Source organism: Choloepus didactylus, chromosome 3, assembly GCF_015220235.1.
Source record: "Choloepus didactylus isolate mChoDid1 chromosome 3, mChoDid1.pri, whole genome shotgun sequence".
NCBI lineage: Eukaryota > Metazoa > Chordata > Mammalia > Pilosa > Megalonychidae > Choloepus > Choloepus didactylus.
In genome coordinates this window covers 177,965,543-177,988,634 of record NC_051309.1, presented here as the reverse complement: position 1 = coordinate 177,988,634, position 23,092 = coordinate 177,965,543, and the positions used below count along the sequence as shown (strand labels likewise).

The following is a 23,092-nucleotide window of genomic DNA, read 5'->3' as shown; positions in this document are numbered from 1 at the left end:
GCAAATGATTGCTTCTGGCATACATAATTAATGCATTTCATCCATATTGAGTGTGGAGGGGGAAATATTCCCATTTATCATTTAGAATTATTCCATAGTGGAAAATTCTGGCCAAGAAGGAAAAACATCAAAAAGTTATGAAAAGACAGAGATAAAATGAAGGACAGGCATTGAGAAAAGCTCCATAGGCAGTGATAAATGTTGAGAAAATTCAAACACACCCGAAAAGTTCAGGCAGTTGCAAATGCTAATGATGCAATTGAAGAGATACCTTTCACCTAGAAAATAACCGGGTAATATGTTTAAAAAAAAAAAAAACAAAAAACTTTTTATTTGAAATACTTTCAAACTTACAGGACAGTTGCAAAAATAGTACAAAACAATTCAGAGAACTCCAGCATACCCCCAACCCAGATACTCAGATCCATCAACTTTTAAAATTCTGCTGCAATTCTCTTATCACTCTATCATTTTTAATGCATTTTTTATTGTGAACTTTAACATAAATACATAACAGTGATAACTTTCAAAGTATGATTTAATAAGTAGTTAGAGAGCAAATTTCAAAGAATGTCATGGGTCACAATTCCACAACTTAGTTTTGGTAATTTGCTTTTGTCTTCTAAGAAACTGCAGCAAAATCTCAGATATATTTAAATAGAATGTCTGAATACATACACTTGTAAAGATCATAAATGCATATCATAGCTGACATGAAAGGTCATGTTTTATACACTTAGAATTTAGATAAAACAATGTATTCCTGACATTGGTATATGTGAGGGTTGGGGAGAACCACACTATTCTTAATACTTTTCTGGACTTTCAATGAATAAATATATTGGAATATAGAATGGAAACTTTCACAAATAGGGTTAACACCTGCAAGGTAAGTGGAAATTTTCTAGAACTCTAAGAACAACTATAATTACTGAATTTACCCTGTAGCTGATATGTTACAACACTTGCTTCTAAAGCTAGACATGAAGGAAAGTGAAAGCAATTCATTTGCTAATAACATGACACAGCACTTGTCCGAATTACTCAAATATGTACACCTATCAAACTTATTCATGAATTTATTAAATTACTAAAGAACAAGGGAAAAGAAAGTGAAGTAGAATTGGAAAACTATTTTTAAATCATTATATAATTTTTGAGTTTAACATTTCCTTTAGAGATTATTAATTTGTGGTTATTGTAAAGAAAATTAAAAATAGAGAAAAATACTCTTTTAATATAAAATTAGCTGGAGAGATCATCACCACTATTTTAGATTTTCACATAAGTTATTCTAATCTTTTCCTATGCACCTGATTTTTAAATTACAATCATATTATGTTTTAAGTTATGTCTCTCAATAGCTTTTAAAGACTGGAACCTGTCAGAAGAAATCTTAGTGTTGTTTTCTAAGTGGAAATCCTGTTCTATCAGGATTCTGAACAAAATTAAACTTTTGCAATTTTATAAGGCATTTCATTTGGTCATACAAAATTACACTTTCTGTCCCTATGATTGAAACAAATGATTGGGATAATCAAATGGCATAAGAACCATTCTGGATTCCGTATACATTAGGAAAATGTAAATTAGAAAGAGGAAGTAAGGAACCCCATTACAATTTTGGTTTATAATTCTGCTATTTGGAAAAATATCCTTCAAATATGATAAATAATTGAAATATCTTAAATGCAGTATAGTAGCATCTCTGAGAAAATTTGAAATTACTTCCTTCTGCTTTTAAAATAACTGTCCTGGTACGGTATACCCAAGTTAAAAATTAATTTATAAATGTTATAGTTTCCAAATGGTGGTTGTGATGACAAGCAAATGCCCGGATGCCCTGTAAATGGATTAGCTCTTTAGCAGCTGACCCGATGGAATTTGATTAAAATTTTAAGAAAAACCCCTTACTCCATTCTCCTGTGGCATATTCCTCTCCTTTTCCCAAACTGATGCCTAAATTCTACCAACTTTACAGTATCACTTGCTCTCCCCTTTTTCCGTTCTCACAGCTATTGCATAGTTCTTATCCTTATTGCCTTTGACCTTGACAATTATATTATTCTCTTTTGTCTTTTCCTCTCTAATCCATCTGAGAAAGTGCCAGATTAATCTTTCTAATAATATTACTTCCTTACTCAAATTCTATAGTCAGTTCCCATTCTGACTGAAGATAGTTAAAGCTGTGTGTGTGTGTGTGTGCATGTGCGTGTGCGCGCGTTGACATTGGGAAAAAGAATGTATTTAAGGCCCTCCATAATCTTACTTTATTTTTCGGCATGACAGTTGTCAATCCTATCCAAACTTTCACGTTCCTGTCAGACTTGACCTCATGCTGTTACCTGATTACCTGGTTAATCCTAATTCTAAGCCATCACTGTCAATATTTTCTATACCTGGAGTATTCTACTAACTCCCACCTCCATCTTGCAAAATCCTACCTTTGCTTCAATCCCAGTTCATACACCACATCTCCCATTAGGCTTTAACCTCCCCATATGTATATGATTTTTTTCCTCTCATGCATATAACAGCACTTGATATTGCATATATCACATTTTGCTTTGTAGTCCAGCTATTTGTGCATTTGTCCAATGTTTAAGTTGCCATAGTATAAGCTCCTTGAAGAGCAAAGACTGGGACTTATTCGTCTTTGTATTTATCATTGCATCTTGTCTAGTTGTACTCATAGTACATATACAATGAATTAGGTAAGTAAATAAATGAAAGAATGAATGATAATTGAGTGAGTGTTGAATAAAAGACTGGTCATTCTTCATTGGAAATTGCTAGAACTGATGCAAAACATCAATATTTTGCCAACACATTTACTTATCTGAGCAGAAGAGTTCATATGCAGAAGCATATTTCTAATTCAGTGCATTCCTGGCAATCTATAAATAAATTATCTGCTTTGTCAATTATCCATGGCCACCTGAGATTTCTTTTGATGCAGTGCTCACTCTGGTAAGATTAATGAATGGACCAAAATGGAAGGAAGTCATGGTTGAGAATGAGATTATAAGGAATCAAACATTTAGCAGCCACAAAGAAAACCATCATAAAATCAATTTGAATTGAGAACCCTGCCACACGCTGGAAAAAAAAGACTAAGAAATTATAACTGGATTATTTTGCTGATACTTCTGTTATCGTTTGTATACAAAAGCCCAAGTCTGTATATAACCAAATAGATATCTTTGGTTAAATATCATCATGAAGACAAATGAGTTTGTATGCAACTAATAAAAAATTGGCCTAATAAATTTAAGAATACCTGCTTAGAATTATCACTAGTATAATTTTAAGTCAGTGATACAAATAATCCTAAAAAGATCTCAAAGCTAGTATAAAATAAGTGTGTATGACACATGAAAAAGTAGAGAAAATCATTACATTGAGTTATTCATTCATATTTATTATCTATTTGTTCATCTATCTGTCACCAAAATTATCAAGTAGGATCTAGAAAAGTAAATGTGATTGTGGAAAATCAATTCCTTTACTCAAAGATAGACTGTGTTTTGAGGTCAACAATGGAAAATCGATAATGTGGCAAAGTGTTGGCTAATAGGGGAAGAGTTATACTAAAATATACAATCCAGGTCTTGATCTCTTCTGACCTAGAAGATTTGGACAATTTGAACTCAAGCTAAGATTAATGAGGATGATGGATTGTATTGCTGAGTTCGCTCTGGGCTGGCACTTCTGGGACTATACTTGCCAACCCAGAGGGGAAAAAACATCAACTATCTCAGAAAACAATGGATATTTCAGAAAGTCCTCAGAGAAGGCCCAGCCCACCATGAGACTGAACCATTAGGTTAGTCAAGACTAGAGAGTCCCTTTGATATTCTGAAACCCAGATCAGCGATTAAACTCCTGGCATGAGGAACCCAAGTGGAGCAATTCGAATAAAAACTTTCCAATTCATTGTGGTTCACACAAACAAATGTCTACAAATTGACATAAGACTTGGCTTCTTTGGCTTCTTTTCTTGGCATGTGATTACACAGCAAGGTGCTCGTTATCTTCTCCACTGCTTTCCGTCAGTGTGATACCTGATGGGAAGAAAATGAGCTGATTAGTTGTGACTGTGGCTCAGCCCCAGGAATCACGTTAGGAGCAACAGGCAATGTCTTTGTAGCTGCTCATTCCCTGCAGCTCTGTGCAGATGGTCTGGGGTTTTGATCAAGTCAATGGTGACAAATTAGGGCATGAAATTAAACTCAGGAAATCATGCTATGTAACAGCTTTTGGGAGTTGAAAATATTCCTTTAAGAAAACAAAACACTTTAAAAAAAGTATTCATGCATGAAAACTGTCATTCATCTGGAGATGTTAAGTAGATTCAGAATGACCAATCTTATGATTACAAAAATTGCATTAGCTTTTTATAAAATAGTTTTTATTCTTAAGTCCTATTTGTATTTTTATGTAGAGTTTTCAAGATGTTTTTAATCTTAGGCTGAATGGTAGCTTGTAATACTTATCTTCCTTGCTGTTAAGGAAATCTTAGAACTCTGGTGTATGAGGCCTTTTTGTATTTATTCCAAAAATGTGAACTGGCTCCAAATCAGTAAGAGTTACCGGAGATAGTTGTTAGTAAAAATAATATTAATACTGTCCATCTTCTTCTCTGCTTATTAAGTTACTTCTCCTTTCTACTGTAGAGCAGTTTGCCTTACTTCCTCTGCTGCTCAGATAGTATAAAATTGGTACACCTCAGTGTAGTTCCTCAAATGCAAATTAAAGAGTGCATGGTATATGAATGGATAACACGTTTCTTACTTTCACTATAAGTGAATTTTCCCAAAACATAAACAAAACATTGGTAGTTGGTAGCAACTTCTGAGAATTGTTATATCATCTCACTGAACCAGTTTGTTTGGTCTGTGCTCTTTACATGCTTAAATAAAAGCTTAAAGTGTAGACTCCCCAGCCCATTAACCATTTTTACCCTGTCTTTTTAAAACTCTCATGACTTAAATTACTCTTATTATCAACACTGTTCCTTATATGCAGTAAAGATCCTGCTCCCTAAAATTAACCAACAAGAATTTATTAAGCTCATAATATCAAACCTGGCATTGATGGAACAGTTAAAAAACAAAGACCAATTTTGTGTGGTATAGTCTTTAAGAGCAACAAAGCCAGGAAATGCAAGGAGTATTGTAGTTGAAAAAGAACTGGAGGCTGTTTCATTAACAGTGGGAGTCTTATGATTACTTAAATTTAAATGAGGTGCTGTGAAGAGAGGGAGGGTATTACCAGTATGAGGAAATGTATGAGAAAATTCCTAGGGGTAAACAGTAATATGGTGGATACAACAGTCTTTGGGAATAACCATCTGATCAATCATTTTAAAAAATAGTAACCTTTATCAAGCACTTAATTCATTAAATCCTCATTAACAGTCCTATAATGTAGATACTGCTGTTTTCCCATTTTATTGATGAGGAACTTGAAACATGAGAGACTTAAGTAATTTATTAATGTGCATAGATAGGCAGAACTATGACTCTGATGCTGACTGTACTTTTAGTGGTCTCACTGGTGTACCCAACATTTTTTACATCATGGCACATGCAGAACATAACATTTATGTGTCTACTGAGGTTAATGGACAATATACCTAGGAACACTAAACTCCCCTCTAGGCTAAGACAAATTAACATCTTGGCATAGCAGTAATTTATTTGTGGCAAAATCCACAGCTTATCAGCTGGTAAGTTCTATACCTTGCTACTATGACAGTATGTTGGGGATTATTAGGAAACATATAGTAGAATAGGTAAGGTAAGGTATATCCAAACTATGGAAGGTCCTAGAAAAACCAGGTTAAGTAATCTGAATTTTATTTGGTAGGTGATACTGAGTTTTTGATGTGGGACAGTATTTTAGGAGAATCTGAATAGCTGTATATTTAAGAATGATTTAGAAAGAGGAAAATCTTGAAAAATTATGTATCTGCTAGCAATTCAAAACTACTAGAGAGATAGAAGTGGGATGAAAAGGAAGAAGATATGAAAAATATTGAGGGAGAAAATATTGGCATTTTGATGACAATTTTTATATAGTGTCTGAAAGTCCATGGAAAGTTCAAAGATAAAAGGCAAGGTATTTACCTGAGAGAATGGAACAATGATGCTACCACTTATGGGATGGGATCTTTGGGAAGAAAAGCTGTTGTGTGGATGATGAGATAAAGGAAGTTGCAAGTGTCCCACTGGAAATACTCCATTAAAGGACTGACTGAAGTGTTTTGCTATTGGAGATACAGAGGTTGGTTCTGCAGATGAATACTTTAAAATCGCAAGTCTAGGAGTAATACTTAAAGTTGTAATTCTAGATTGCCTCACTAAGGTAGTGAGCAGAGAGGAAAAATCAAAGGCGCAAACACAAAATCCCATGTATTAGCTGAGAGGAAATACTGACCAAAAATTAGAGGGGAAAAAAAATCAATCTGTGGGAAAGGAAGAATAATGGAATTTCAGCATTGGAAAAGAAATTTGAGGTTGTTTAGTTCAATTACCCTTGCTTGAGTTCCTTTCACACAATGCCTGCCAAATAATCACCCCATGTTTGAATACTTTCATAGCAGGATATCCACACTCTACTGAGGCAGATCCATTTGATTTGGAAAATTCTTATTTTTTCTTTATATTTCATGGAAATTTGTTTTCTATAACTTCTACTCATTGGCTATAGTTGTGGGGGAGAACAAGACCAGTTGCTCTTCTAGCCAATAGCCTTTCACATATTTGAAAATTGCTGTCATTTCCCCTCCCCTGCCTTTTTTTCCCTCCAGTCTGTTAAATGTGGGAAGTACTATTGCTTTGTATTTGTCCCAAAATTACTACACTCGTATTTTAAAAGGTGGCTCATTTGACCTAGCATTTTTTAAATGGTGGAAGAGGCTTAACCATAAATTTAGATATATTGAATTCTATCTTATTCCCCTATCATTTCTTACCTTCCCAGACTCTAGAACCCTAACATTTTGGGTCTGTCCTCCGTAAGTAGTCACAACTATTCCAATCCCTACAATCATTTTATATTCCCTTCTGATTCCACTTTCTCCAGCTTATAGGTGTTCATTAGAGCTGTGTCAAGTAAGCCAAAAGAAAGAAGTTGCAAGAAGGAAGGGTTTGTCAATAATGTAAAAAGACATCAAGAATGATGAAGAACTAGAAAAGATCCTTAAATTTGAATATAAAGAGGGAGTTGAAGGCTTAGTAGAAAAAGCAGTCTCAGTGTAAGGTAGATGGAAAAAATATCTTCCTTTCTTACATCAGTCTTTTGATGTGAAGCATGGCAGAATCCTGTAAACTGAAATGAAGCCATGAAAAAATTGAATTGCTTTTTTTAAAGCATGCACTGAATGGCATGCCTTGTACATAGGAACAATTTTTGTTGATTTTATCTAATATTTACATATTAGCAATAATACCTTACTTTTGCATAATGATTATAGATCATAATATTTTTCCTCTATCTTCTCATATTTGAGCCTCACAAGGATTATATAAGTGTTTACAGATGAGAAAAGTGATGCACTAAAATTTGTCTGAGGTTATTCATCATTTAGAGGAATGAAGCTGAATTTAATCCCATTTCTACTCCATGCGGTGTATAATGCCCCACCTAGCTTTCTTTGAGACATTCCTGTGACATAACTGACCTGAGGATTCAAATGTGTCAGCAGCTAGCTCCCCTGTATGGAATTGAAATTCATGACCTTGGCTTTATAAAATATGCTCTAACCAGCTAGCAAACTGGATGCTAAAACTATTCAGTCCAGTGCACTGAAAGCAATGCCAAAAGTAAACCTAATTAGTTTTACTAGTAGTAAAAGTAGTAGTAGAAGCAGTAGTAGTAATCCCATGATCCTACGACTAGACATAATAAAATTAACAAATATTTGATTGCCTACCATGTGCCAAGCACTGTACGCCTTTATTTCATTTATTTCTCATGATGCCCCAAGAAGCATTTTTAACCCCATTATACAAATAGGTAAACTGAGAACTTCCCCAAGGACACACCCCTGGTAAGGTACAGAAAGTAAAGATGTAAGTCAAGATTCGATTCCTTTATTAATCCCCAGCACCAAATAATTTTATATAATATTTTTTCTATGACATTGGTTAAAAAAAAAAAAGCAGAACACCAAAAGGGATATGAATTCATCCTTGAAGGATATGAATAGTTTACACACAGACAATGTTTGACCCACCTCCCAGCACTTTCAACATCAGTTGTCACCATCGTTGCAGCTTCCAGTCTCTCAAACCCACCCTTTTCTCAGAATACATAAACCAATTCAGGGTTTCACTTTTCCTTCCTGCTGGCTAGTCTAGACCCCATGAACAGCTGTCTTCAAGCTGCATTATCCGCTGACCAGAATCCTTCACACCTCTGCCCTTCCCATTACTGACACAGTGATCTCAAGACTGTTTCTTATGCTACAAGATGTAAGACTGCTCTCCAGCTGCTGAACAATGCCGGGTCACAGAGCAGTGTCACCAGCGTCTACTATAAATCTGCACTGTCTCATCTCACCAGGGACCTTACAGTGGCTCCACAGTCCTTACATTCATGCTTGGTTAATTTCCCATCACATTCTCCATGTGGCTTTTCCTAATTATTTACACCATCTATATGACTTGAACCCTGTGCCTTCTCTCATTGTGTTTAGCGGATATTTTGTCTACTTTATCACAGAATGCAAGACACCCGATCCCACCATTGTCACTTCCTCTGCCTCCACATTGTCACTTCCTTTGCCTCTACCACCTTTTTTATCTTCACCTATATCTTTCCTCTACCTGCTTGCTCACAGAAAAGGTGTCTGTTCCTCTCCTATGTGTTCTTCCATTTGTCCAAAACCATTCCTCTAATGCGCTTTCTTTCTCCATACTTGATCACCTTCTCAAGGACCTTCGTTTAACAACTGGGCGTTCTCCTGCTGGAGGTTTGTTTGTTTGTTTGTAATGTCTATCTCTCTCTTTTTTTTATTTATTTTTGCTTCTGCTTATGAACAAGTTCAAGTCTTCCTGTTAAAAATAAAATGAAATTATAAATAAAACTTTCTCTACTCTGCTATCCTTTCACTGTACACGGTAACTCACATGAAAAAAAAAGGAAATTATATCTCTTCACTCCTTTACTCAAGCACTAATTTCTCACCCACTGCTTAATACCTTTTGATCTGAATCCTGCCCAACATATTTGCTATCAATTTTTTTTAGTTTAAAAGTGATTCCAGGAATGCCTGAAGCATGATGATTAGTTTTGAGTAAAGATTAACATTCAAATTAAACCAACAGAACCATAACAGTAGCCGTAATTATTGTGCATAAAGACTATTTCCTTAGAGAGGGATATGGAGAAGAAGGTAGTATAGAAGTGGGGGATAACATTAGTAAGATTACATGAGAAAAAGCAAAAGTCATGGAATATAGGAGAGGAGAGTTGACAGATCTGCACTTAAGATGCTGTCTTTGGATTACAGCGATGACTGCAGTTTGGAGTCACATATTTCTGTAAATGTGCCTTACTGCCCCAGTTAGTCCTGGAAGCAGCTTAGGCTCTCAGAGGGATCTGCAGGCTCTGCCAGCTGAGAGTCTCCCCCTCTTTCTTCCATGGTCACCGCATTCGTCCAGACACTTATTACCTGGTGTCTTAGTTTGCTGAGGCTGCTATAACAAATACCACAGACTGGCTGGCTTAAACAACAAGAATTTACATTCTCACAGTTTTGGAAGCTAGAAGTCCTAAACCAAGGTGTCGGCAGGATTGTGCATTCTCTGAAGTCTGTAGTGTTCTGGTGGTGGCTTGCCTGCTGTCTATAACTAATCTCAGCCACATGGACATCTCTCTCCCTATCTGTCTTCCCCTGTGTCCTGCTTATGTGGACTCCAATGATTTGAAGTTTGGCCTCACCTGTACTAACAACATCTTCAAAGATCCTGTTTACAAATCAGGTCACATCCAGAGGACTGGGGGTTAGAACTTGAACATACCTTTGTATGGGACATTACTCAGTTCACCTGAATAATTGTAATAGTTGCCCAAAGAGTTCCCGCCTCCAGGTTCTTTTCTCTCCCTGTCAATTAATTCACCCTACATGCTGTTGTTGCCTGATCGTCTTTGCATGTCACAGGCACTAAGAAAATGTGATGAATTATGAATGAATGAATGAATGAATCAATGAATCAATGAAAAAGAATGTCCCAAAGTTACATAGGCACTCTGGCCCTCACAAAGACAATTATTAATTATAAAAAACTTAATAAAAATATTAGTCTACCAAACATAAGAAGCTTTGACAATGAAGCAGGAGTGGGAATAGTGAAGGATATTTTAGGATACATGAGACAACCCCCCCCCCAAAAAAAAAAAATTCCTCCTTCTCTTAAAACTGAAACTTAAGGCATGGAAGGGACTTTAAGCACACTTGTGCACACACACATGAACAAAAATCCAAAATCTAATTTGCTACATAGCATTTTGTGATCTGCTATAAACAGAAAGCTAGAAATTATGTGGAAATACCAGTTCCTTCAAGTCATAAATCATGGAAGTCTCAACATACTCTGATTAGACTTCAAGCAGCTGTTAAAATACCAAATACAATAAGACTTGTGATTTCAGCTTGCTCCTGTCACTAGGTGACACCAATGTGAACCACTCAGGATTTTATAAAATCACTGAATTTCCAAGCCTCAATTTCCCACCAGACAAAAATAATCAAAATTATGAACATTTTACAATGCAGTTTTATTTTGTTCTGAAAATCATTTTCTCTAGACAATTATTCTGTTGGAAAAAAACATATTTATGTTCTCATTACTGTGTTGTCACTTATAATTCAGCAATTGTGGTTTGCATGAAGTCTATCAATTTAGGAATTATTTTTTTCTTTTATGGCACAATCACATTATTTTTATTTCTAATGGATTTTTGAAGTCAATATTTAGCTCTTAATATCATTTAGAAACATCTCAACAAGGTTTGAAAAAGACTCTTGGGGCCCAACTTAAGTTGGATAATTTAGAAAAGGTTCAAAATGCTAAAAAACTTGTAAAAATTAATCAAGTGTAATGGGAATGCAAATGAATTAAGGTTTTGATTTTCCCTATGGGAAATAGCCTTAATTTTATGAGGAAATGATATTACTGCTTTTGCTTCAGGTAACCGTAGCAGCAGAAAATGTTTAAAAGGAATCTGTAAGTCGTAGGAAGTTGGACTAAAATCAGTAAGCAGGTCAGATTAGACTAATATCAGTAATCAGCTAGGTCTTTGTTTAAAGCTTCTTATGAATAAATTATTTTTTCATGTGAGAAAAAAAAAAATCATTCTCAGAATCTTTTTGGCACCTGTACAGCATTTGACATTATCTTTTTTTTTAGTGATGAATTATCAGATGACATAAACTGTGCAAATTTTTTTCTTTTGAATGAAAAATATTGCCCTTTGTCTCTGCAGACTCTTCACTGAAGCAGCAGGCTTCCACACTAGGCCAGGAGGGACTTCATTTTCATTGTGTGCTTCTCTATATAACCTTTACTTCACATTTTTGGTACTTACAAACGCTGGGGTGATTTATTTTGTAAAATTTGTTTTTTTCCTTTTGGAGTCATCATGTATAGTTGAAGGCAAGGGTCAGCAGATTTTTTCTGTAAAGGGTCAGATAGTAAATATTTTAGTCTTTGAGAGCCAAATAGTCTCTGCAGCAACCACTCAACTCTGCTGTTATATTGCTAAAACCTCCCTAGACAATAGGTAAACAAATGGGTTTGGCTGTGTTACAAAAAACTTTATTTACAAAACATAAATTGGGCCATAGTTTGCTGACCCTTCAGTCTAAGAGTCTATTTTTGTGTGGAGACATGGAGATAAAAGGTTCAAGGCTTAAGCAAAGTCAAGCTCTTATTTTTCTATAATTTATTAGATGTCAGTGGCTCCAAAAATAAATATCACAAGCAAATGAAGTGCTGTAGAAACCAAGATGAACTTCCACTGGTTGCTTTTAAAATAAGTCATAGTTTGTTGACTGACTACTTCATTTATTTAACAGACATCTACTGAACTACCACCATGTGACCGACTCTCTATGGGCAAGAGTGTATCATACAAAGTACAGTAAGCCCCAGTCGCTGATCCCTAAGACCCATAGGCTTGAAGGAAGGAGCTGTTTAAGGCTTTAACATTAAAGAATGGACTCTCAGATGATTTTTAGTTTTTCTCCACCACAGTAATCTTTTCTATGTGCTGCTACATCAATACTGCCACTTTCTAACTCAATCCAGGAGAGAGGCATTGAATTTCAACTTCCCTATACTTTCACCCCCTCATTCCCACTCCAAGGATTTTAGAAGTCAGTGTTCCTTTTTGCTTATTTTATTTTTACTTAAGACGAGAGATTAAAATGCTAGTATGCTATGTCATACTTCTTTATTTTGAGGGTGGGGGAGCATTAAGTTTCAATTCCTATGTCTTATTGCAGTAACAGTCTGAGGAGCCATTTCACTTCCCCTGGGGAGACAACTGATATATAATGTACTCTTTAAAACCCATGCTTCTGGAGAATGGGGTATATGGACCTAAAAGGAAAGAGCAGTTGCAGCAATTTATACATTCTCCCACCTGCCAGTGTGACTCAGCTCAAAAAAGAGTAAATATATGTATTTTTAAATTGTTTAAAATACCACATTCTTATTTCTAACAGATTTAAAACAGTATTTCTCATTAAATTAATTAGCAAATTCTAACAGCTGGTTAAATTATAAGAATTATTGAAGGGCTAAGATTTGAATTAATGACCTAGAAGTAAGAAAGGCTTACCTCATCCAAAGAGGAAAAAAAATTGTTTCAAATAATTTGAATATAAGAATAATGAAGAGTTCATAGACTGTAAATCTATGAAACTAGAATTCATAGTAATTCAGGAACTCTGAACATTGGCAGCCATAGCAATTTTCAAACAATAGGATTTACTGTACTTGAATTTTGTTTAATCAGTCTTTTTTTTTTTTTTACTTTTTAACAATGACGATTATTGGTAATTTAGGCCATTTATTGTGATCAACTATGTGTGCATCTTCCTAGGAAAATCTTTGTCATATTTTCAGGCTGAGAATTTCTGTATTCACTTTATTCTTTGCGTAGCACCTTAAAAATTTTCAGAAATCTTCCACATTGCTATGATACCATATTTACTAGGTTATGTACCATCCTCTAGCAGTATCAGAAAATAAGACAATGAAGTTATCAGAATACAATATTCCTTAGAACTCTTATAAGTCATAACTTTTGAGTATGAAAGCAAGCTTATGCCCATAGACACTGACCTAACAGATAGATTAAACTGGAGGCATAGCTCAAGAGTCATGTTGTTAAAACTGACTTCCGTGTAGCAATGAACTGACAGTGCATTTTTGATATGCCGGTATCCAATGCCTTATAACATGTCTTAAGTCAACCATAGAAGTGAGAGTAAATTAATGTTGATCATTAGTTTGGTTCTAGCATCAAAGTTGGAGTGAAATGTCCATGCATTCTAAATCTTAGGTTGCAGTTTTAAGTGAGGGTATAAATGCACTGATGAGAAATGCTCTCTGCAAGATCTCAGGCTGGCTACTGTGTCCTTTCCCAGGATCTGTCACTGCGAAGGGGATGAAGAGAGCCCCCTCATCACACCTTGTCGCTGCACAGGGACGCTGCGCTTTGTCCACCAGTCCTGCCTCCACCAGTGGATCAAGAGTTCAGACACACGCTGCTGCGAGCTCTGCAAGTATGACTTCATAATGGAGACCAAGCTCAAACCCCTCCGGAAGGTATAGTATCCGCCGGAATTGGTCTTGAAGAAAGAGCTTGCAAAACAGGCTTGTTTTAAAATTCCATTTCCTTCCCCAGCATTTCTGCTAATGTGCTCCACAAAAGGTACATGCCCTGGGTTGGGCTCAGGATGTAAAACATAGCCAAGTCTTACAAATAATCCTTCCCTTTTTCTCTGTTTATATTCTAGGGTCTCTGGTTTTCATATCACTATCTACAATTACACACACACACACAAACACACACACAAATACGTACCAGAGATACAAAATATACTTGTAATTTCATGTAATTGAGTTGGTGGGAACTGTAGAATATTTTAATTGCTGAGGTCGATTCCTATGAAGATTGTATTAAACTACATGAGCTCTGAATTTTTGAAAGTCAGGCATTAGGTAACAGAGGAGAATTATTTTTTCTGTAAGGTGTGGACTATTTTTTGTGTTTTCTTTTATTTGGTTATGTGTTTTGATGATTCATGTATAATTAGAGTAGGTAGAAAGAAGTAGTGGTATTGCCCATATTGTGCATCAAACTGTAAGAGGGAGATAAGTATATTTTTATCTATAGCACTACCTTCAAATTTCTCATTTATGTTATATATTTTTAAATAATGTGAGTGAAATCTGAAGTTTGTATCTACTGAAAGTTATCAAATGTCAAGTTGTAAAGAATTCAAACACAACGTTAGTGTTTCATAGCTGGACCCTGAGATTTTTGCATGTAACTTATTCATCTTTTTGCCTAACTACAGCCTTCCGGATATGGGTGCCTCAATTTCCGAGGGAGAATATGGAGACCAAAATTTAAATAATGAATCTAACTAAACCTGCTTTTTCATTTAAATTAAATACAGCAGAAAAGCAGAAAAAGAGTATATTGCTTAGATACATACATGATAGGTTACAGGATAAGCAGAAATGAAAATCAAATAAGGTTACTCCAAAGAGCATCTGATTGGTGGTTAGTCATTGTAATTCTTCATTAATTCTGTAAATTATGGAGAGAGGGAGAATTGAGATTAGCATTCCCTGCTTTTGTAGTAACCTTGATTTTAGAAATCTGCAGATGTTTGATAGATATTAAAAATCATGCACAAAGTGCCTTTGGGATACGCATTGTCTTTTTTTTTAATAACATATGGAGTGACCTGCATGCCAAAAGGTGGCACTCTGTTCCTCTGGATCCCAGAGTAATCAGTCTCAGAAATAGAAATGGACTCTTCTTCCTTGCCCCTTGTTTTATCTACTGAGCAAATGCTATGTGCTGTCTGGAGTAGTTAAGTAGCATATTTTGCTCCATGATTCTGCAAATTTCTCTTCTTATCCCTCAGGGAACTACTAATTGTTCCATAGTATCTCTGTATTTCTCCATGGTTTTTTGTTTTTTTTTTTTTTCACATCCATATAAAATTTTCACTTCAACAGCATCATACATGGTATTGCAATTCAATAGTGACAATCTATGATAATAAAATACTCAAATTTTCTCTCCTCTACTCTTTTTTATATAACAGACAAAATTTGATGCTGGGAAGGGTTTTGAAAGATCATCTTGTTCTACCTTCAGCTTCTATAGAATCACTTCTGAACTACAACTTTGATCCTTTCTTTATAATCCATTCCTAATATTTTATAACTCTATAAGAAAAAGCTTTTTTTCTCAATTGACCTATTTAAAAACCGGAGAAAGTCAGTCAATAAATCTCTTTTAATCACAATAATGAATATGTTGCTACAACTTATTTACTACTAACTGTTAATGAAGCATGCTACTTTCTTTTTAAGGGCATTTCCTTTGATTGATCATAAATATTGGTGAAGGACAGCATGTTACCTTCTTTAATTTTTAATAACACTTATATATCTGCAGGAGATGTTAGAATCTTATTCCTGATGTTGCTTACTGACAACCCACAGATGTGTTTTATTCAACCCACAGGGTTTAAAATTTGAATTAGTTACCAACATTTAAATATCTGATAATTTCACATAAAACTCCACACATCTGAATTTGTTTGGAAAAAAAATCACAATATCTGGCTTTTCTGGCACCACATTCCCAGATGACAGCAACCAGTAGATCTTAGTGGCAGCCAACTCTTTTCAGATGTCATTTGCTATCAAATTTTCCACATCCCTCACCCATCCATCTCTTTCTGACACTGAGACTTAATGTCCTCTCCAATCATCTGAGCATCTTGGTGGTCTTAGAGTAGGAATCTAAATTTTCAACTCTGGTCTAACACATGAGTCTATGATTTATGATTTATGGGCTTTAAAGCCTTAGAAAAGTATTCCAAATTCTCAGTTTCCCTTTAAAACCAAGGTGCCCTGGAATAATATTTGAAAACCTGTATCCATAATGACTTTTCAGGTTCTGATGCATTTTTAATGTGTTCTAGATGGGTTTTTTGATAGCACTAAGATTCCTCAGCAGTTTTCTTTTGGTAGTCTTTAACTGGCCATTAAGAATGCCAGGTATAACATTTGGTCAGAATATATAAAAGTACAATCCATTAATTGCTCTCAATTCAGTAATTCCATCACAGTTTATAACATTAAACAATTAGTTTAGCTAATGATTCTGAATTATTATCATTAGCCAATGGAGACTGCAGATTCTGTTCAGATAAAATGGCTTCCTAAAGTAGAAAGATGCAACTTTTTACCATCTGATGAACCTTGGGGTTTAATAGTTAGTCTCTAAAGATATCAGTAAAACCTTTCTTCATTAATTACTACACCAAAATCAACAGTTAGTAATTTTATCAAGGTATCCTAATGTTTCAAGAGGAAAATATTTAAAGTCAAAATCAAAGGTTTTATGCAAGTAAGAGCAAGTTTCATCATCTTTAAGTCAGTAGCTCAGCTACTTTTACAGCACTCAATAAAAGCTCCATTTATCTGCTGAGTTACTCAGGGTCAGAAATAATTCTAAGGAGCCAGGAGAGTCAAAAAGTCACAAATACAGAAAGCACAGTGATCATTCAGTGAAGTTTGGAAATGCACACAATATCGATTAGGAAACAAACTAATCTCCTGTTCTGAAGCTGAAGAATTGCTTGGGGTTCAAATTTAAATCACTCCTGAATGGGAGAAAACAGCTGTTGGATATGAAGCCAAGCCTATGAGGACAACAAATACTACTGACAATTTTATTTATGTCCTCACCTTAAATATTTCTTTATATAAATTTCCATGCAGAAACTATTTGGCAAAAGTGTAATACAAAATTTTCAACTCCATCCATCCATTATTTCATCTCTCATATTTCTACAAATAAAATGAGGCACCCTATCAATTAACTTTAGTAATTATTCAGTTGAAATGTGTCATTTTTGTAGATCAAAACTAATGAATATTGGAGAATTAATAAAATATAACCTTTGTGCAAATACATGTCAAATAAAAAGGAGTAATCATTCGGTATTTCTGCATTTTCACCATAATGACTATTTTAAAAAAATAAAGGATTGTATTGGTAAATACTATGCTAATTCCTTCCTTTCCTTAATTTGATATAGCATTAATTGCTCAGAAGAGTCAAGGTTACCAAAGGTTACCTACCCAAAGGTTATATAGATTCCCTCCTAATCTGGAGGACTTGCCATTCATAGCTCTAAAAATAGACAGGGCAGGGATAAGGTCAAATTCCTAGCTAGGGTTTTCTTGCACACTCTTGAATAATGTTGCCTAATTGCACTTCAGGCAAATGTAAAAAGGATCCCAGACCAGTATGGAGAATTTTCTATTTCACTAATGCATCCAGCAAATACTAAATTTTTATTACAAGCCAGAGTTTAGAATATATCACTTAATTCATTTGATCATCTTGAACCACATTTTATGTTGGCATATCAAACCTATTTCACAGATGAGTAAAACAAGACTCAATATCAAACCTTCTCAATATCACACATCCCCAAAGCTATGTGATTCTAAAGCTCACACTCATCGCACTGTGCCACAGAGCCTGAGGCTCTCCCTTTAAGCACTGAAACTTTAGCTTTATTTAAACCATTTCTGATGAAAATCTTTCAAAATAGATATCTCTAAGATAAATTCTTTTTCTAAAAACTTCCTTCTTAATATGGATATGTTACCCCACAATGTCTTTTCCTAATAACTCTGATGCATCATTATATGCACCTTTATTATTTTTCAGACTGAAAAACATTGACAGCTTCAACAGCTTGAAACACATGTAAGGCTGTTTATCCTCATTCCAGTTGTCTCTCAGAGCAGAGAAGTATTTCTATTCTTCTCATATCCCTTTCTTAACATTTTACATAGTTTTGCTCCTTACTGCTTTAAACAACAACAAATTACAGGTCTTAGAATTAGATCCATAGGAAGCAAAATCAGTTCTGAATGATTTTCTGCAAGATTCTTTTTTAATTGTTGGCAAGAGTTTTAGTGTGCATGTACATTGTAAATTCTCTCTAGGGATCCTGGAGTTCTCACTGGTATTCTTCCCAATTCTCAATTTTATTCAATACTTGGGATTTCATGAAATCAGAGCCCAATTCTGGGAAGTAGTTTTTCTGTTTCATTTCTTCATAAAAATTCAAGCAGGAAGGAAGGAAAATCTCTGCCCTAGTATGATCCAGACAAAGCTTTGTCTATAGTTCTTGCAAAATCTGTCCATTCTCCTATAATTCACAATGCATACTTGTTCTCTCATCTTCTTGAACTCCGTTTCAGTTCTATTATTATATGAGTCCTATGGGCAATTTAAGTGATTTAGGCTACTCTGAGTAAATAATTTTGTTTTCAAACTCATACTCTCCAAAGGAGCCAGGTAGGTTTTCCACAACAAATTCCTATGCCCCCTTACTTTCTCACCACTTAATTCAATGAGAAGAAGTAGTCTCAACAGGCTGTTTAGCTGATTACTGTGGGGAAGGACACAATGAGTAAACTGCAAAAACTTAAAAAGGATCATTAAAAGAAAAGAAAACTATTTCAACTTGATTGGAGGATTACTCTTCCTTCTAAATGTTTTCCTTGTTTTTTGTTGTTGTTTTCTAAATTTGTTTTTTGCCTTAACACATTCATGCCCTTGGAACTGTGATTGATGTTCAATTAAAATAATATTCCAATGTAAGTAGATGGCAATACCAACATGCCTTGTGTCAAATAATTATGAGACCAAAATTATAAGGGTCTTATGCTTCATTCTAATAGATACTTAGGATTTATCACATGACTTTCATCCTTTTGTCTTTTAAGGAAACAATATTAGGTCAATTAGTCTTTTAAATTTTCAAAGAAATGTGTAACCAACTGGGATGAGTACTACAGAATTGCTTGTTCAAATTAGGTCAAAGAAATTTTCTTCTCTCGGTAGCTATAGAAGAGCTTATTCTTTTGTGAAACTTCCATCCATAAATAGAGCCCTCTCTCTTGGTAGATTTTAGTCCACACGGTCACCAACCTATGTTCTGAATTATTGTACACAGAGGGTTTCAGTCACACGTAGTTCATTCATTCACTTTACATACTGTACTAAGCAGCTACTAAACATGTACCACAAATCATGTACAGTGCTGAACAAGATAGAACAAAACCCCTGCACTCAGAGATCATACAGTCCACTAGGAGAGGATGGTAAAAGAAGAATTACCTAAAATATTTTGTAATAAAAGTGAAAGATGTGGTAGTAGGTGGGTAATAGTGTGGGGAGCAAATAATTTCCTGTAACTCCAGAAGGAATGGTACAGGTAATTCAAAAAGAGCTGGTCTCCATCATATGTTTAGCTTTTAATTGTGAGAACTGCCTTATCTAAAGTACATATTAAAAACTGTAAACACACAGCAAAATGACTGTCTTTTATCTTTTGTTCTCCATGTGTCACTTAACCTAGACTAATTGAGAAGTGTGACTTACCTTGTGGCTATGCAGAATATTGAAAGGAGAGAATTGGGAATATGGAGCAGGATTTGATAGAGGGTAACAAAAATGAGCCTGAGGAGGCAGAGCAAGATGGCGGACTGGTGAGCTATATGTTTTAGTTACTCCTACAGGAAACTAGGTAGAAAGCCAGGAACTGCGTGGACTGAACACCACAGAACAATCTGGCTTTGGGCATACTTCATACAACACTCATGAAAATGTGGAACTGCTGAGATCAGCGAAATCTGTAAGCTTCTGTGGCCAGGGGACCCGCGCCCCTCCCTCCAGGCTCAGTCCCGTGGGAGGAGGGGCTGTCAGCTCCGGGAAGGAGAAGGGAGAACTGCAGCGGCAGCTCTTATCGGAAACTCATTCTACTGATCAAAACTCCAACCATAGATAGACTAAGACCAGACACCAGAGAATCTGAGAGCAGCCAACTAAGCAGAGAGGAGACAGGCATAGAAAAAAACAGCACGAAAAACTCCAAAATAAAAGCGGAAGATTTTTGGATTTCTGGTGAACATAGACAGGGGAAGGGCAGAGCTCAGGCCCTGAGGCGCATATGCAAAACCCGAAGAAAAGCTGATCTCTCTGCCCTGTGGACCTTTCCTTAATGGCCCTAATTACTTTGTCTCTTAGCATTTCAATAACCCATTAGATCTGTGAGGAGGGCCATTTTTTTTTTTTAATCCTTTTTTCTTTTTCTAAAACAATTACTCTAAGAAGCCCAATACAGAAAGCTTCAAAGACTTGCAATTTGGGCAGGTCAAGACAAGAGCAGAACTAAGAGAGCTCTGAGACAAAAGGCAGTAATCCAGTGGCTGAGAAAATTCACTAAACACCACAACTTCCCAAGAAAAGGGGGTGTCCACTCACAGCCATCATCCTGGTAGACAGGAAACACTCCTGCCCATCGCGAGCCCCATAGCCCAGAGCTGCCCCAGACAACCCAGTGTGACAGAAGTGCTTCAAATAACAGGCACACACCACAAAACTGGGCGTGGACATTAGCCTTCCCTGCAACCTCAGCTGATTGTCCCAGAGTTGGGAAGGTGGAGTAGTGTGAATTAACAAAGCCCCATTCAGCCATCATTTCAGCAGACTGGGAGCCTCCCCTACACAGCCCAGCAGCCCAGAACCACCCTGGGGGGACAGCACTCACCTGTGACATAGCACAGTCATCCCTCAACAGAGGACCAGGGGGTGCACGGCCTGGAAGAGGGACCCACTTGCAAGTCTCAGGAGCCATACTCCAATACCAAGGACTTGTGGGTCAGTGGCAGAGACAAACTGTGGCAGGACTGAACCAAAGGATTAGACTATTGCAGCAGCTTTAAAACTCCAGGATCACCAGGGAGATTTGATTGTTAGAACCACCCCCCTCCCTGACTGCCCAGAAACACGCCCCATATACAGGGCTGGCAACACCAACTACACACGCAAGCTTGCTACACCAATTGGACCCCACAAGACTCACTCCCCCACTCACCACAAAGGCAAAGCAGGGGACAACTGGCTTGTGGAGAACAGGTGGCTCGTGGACGCCACCTGCTGGTTAGTTAGAGAAAGTGTACTCCACGAAGCTGTAAATCTGATAAATTAGAGATAAGGACTTCAATTGGTCTACAATCCTAAAAGAACCCTATCAAGTTCAGCAAATGTCAAGAGGCCAAAAACAACAGAAAATTATAAAGCATATGAAAAAACCAGAATATATGAATAACCCAAGCCCAAACACCCAAATCACAAGATCAGAAGAGACACAGCACCTAGAGCGGCTACTCAAAGAACTAAAGATGAACAATGAGACCATAGTACAGGATACAAAGGATATGAAGAAGACCCTAGAAGAGCATAAAGAAGACATTGCAAGAATGAATAAAAAAAATGGATGATCTTATGGAAATTAAAGAAACTGTTGACCAAATTAAAAAGATTCTGGACACTCATAGTACAAGACTAGAGGAAGTTGAACAACGAATCAGTCACCTGGAAGATGACAGAATGGAAAATGAAAACATAAAAGAAAGAATGGGGAAAAACATTGAAAAAATCGAAACGGACCTCAGGGATATGATAGATAATATAAAACGTCTGAATAGAAGACTCATTGGTGTTCCAGAAGGGGAAGAAAAGGGTAAAGGTCTAGGAAGAGTATTCAAAGAAATTGTTGGGGAAAACTTCCCAAATCTTCTAAACAACATAAATACACAAATCATAAATGATCAGCGAACTACAAATAGAATAAATCCAAATAAACCCACCCCGAGACATATTCTGATCACACTGTCAAACACGGAAGAGAAGGAGCAAGTTCTGAAAGCAGCAAGAGAAAAGCAATTCACCACATACAAAGGACACAGCATAAGACTAAGTAGTGATTACTCAGCAGCCACCATGGAGGCGAGAAGGCAGTGGCACGATATATTTCAAATTCTGAGTGAGAAAAATTTCCAACCAAGAATACTTTATCCAGCAAAGCTGTCCTTCAAATTTGAGGGAAAGCTTAAATTTTTCACAGACAAACAAATGTTGAGAGAATTTGCTAACAAGAGACTTGCCCTACTGGAGATACTAAAGGGAGCCCTACAGACACAGAAACAAAGAAAGGACACACAGACTTCGAGAAAGGGTCAGTACTAAAGAGATTCAGTATTGGCACAATAAAGGATATTAATAGAGAGAGGGGAAAAATATATATGACAAACATAAACCAAAGGATGAGATGGCTGATTTAAGAAATGCCTTCATGGTTGTAACGTTGAATGTAAATGGATTAAACTCCCCAATTAAAAGATATAGATTCACAGAATGGATAAAAAAAAAATGGACCGTCAATATGTTGCATACAAGAGACTCATCTTAGACACAGGGACACAAAGAAACTGAAAGTGAAAGGATGGAAAAAAATATTTCATGCAAGCTACAGCCAAAAGAAAGCAGGTGTAGCAATATTAATCTCAGATAAAATAGACTTCAAATGCAGGGATGTTTTGAGAGACAAAGAAGGCCACTACATACTAATAAAAGGGGCAATTCAGCAAGAAGAAATAACAATCGTAAATGTCTATGCACCCAATCAAGGTGCCACAAAATACATGAGAGAAACACTGGCAAAACTAAAGGAAGCTATTGATGTTTCCACAATAATTGTGGGAGACTTCAACACATCACTCTCTCCTATAGATAGATCAACCAGACAGAAGACCAATAAGGAAATTGAAAACCTAAACAATCTGATAAATGAATTAGATTTAACAGACATATACAGAACATTACATCGCAAATCACCAGGATACACATACTTCTCTAGTGCTCATGGAACTTTCTCCAGAAAAGATCATAT

At 36.0% G+C, this 23,092-nt stretch overlaps 1 protein-coding gene and 1 long non-coding RNA gene across 4 annotated transcripts in view; one reads left to right on the top strand and one right to left on the bottom strand.

The window, feature by feature from the left end:
* LOC119529992 (E3 ubiquitin-protein ligase MARCHF1) overlaps window positions 1–23,092 on the top strand; it is a 581,433-nt gene that overhangs the window by 501,080 nt on the left and 57,261 nt on the right. For both annotated transcript variants that reach the window (XM_037830956.1, XM_037830955.1), the window contains one exon: window positions 13,667–13,847. In XM_037830956.1, coding sequence (XP_037686884.1) covers window positions 13,667–13,847 — 181 coding nt within the window. The remainder of the gene's footprint in view (window positions 1–13,666; window positions 13,848–23,092) is intronic.
* LOC119529996 overlaps window positions 3,853–23,092 on the bottom strand; it is a 46,291-nt gene continuing 27,051 nt past the window's right edge. The window contains exons 1-3 of one of the 2 annotated variants that reach the window (XR_005215989.1): window positions 14,744–14,811; window positions 11,599–11,687; window positions 3,853–4,064 (exon numbers count right to left, since the gene is read on the bottom strand). This is a non-coding gene — a long non-coding RNA (uncharacterized LOC119529996). Of the gene's footprint in view, window positions 4,065–11,598; window positions 11,688–14,743; window positions 14,812–23,092 lie in introns of those variants that run through there. The other variant, XR_005215988.1, reaches the window with a different exon arrangement.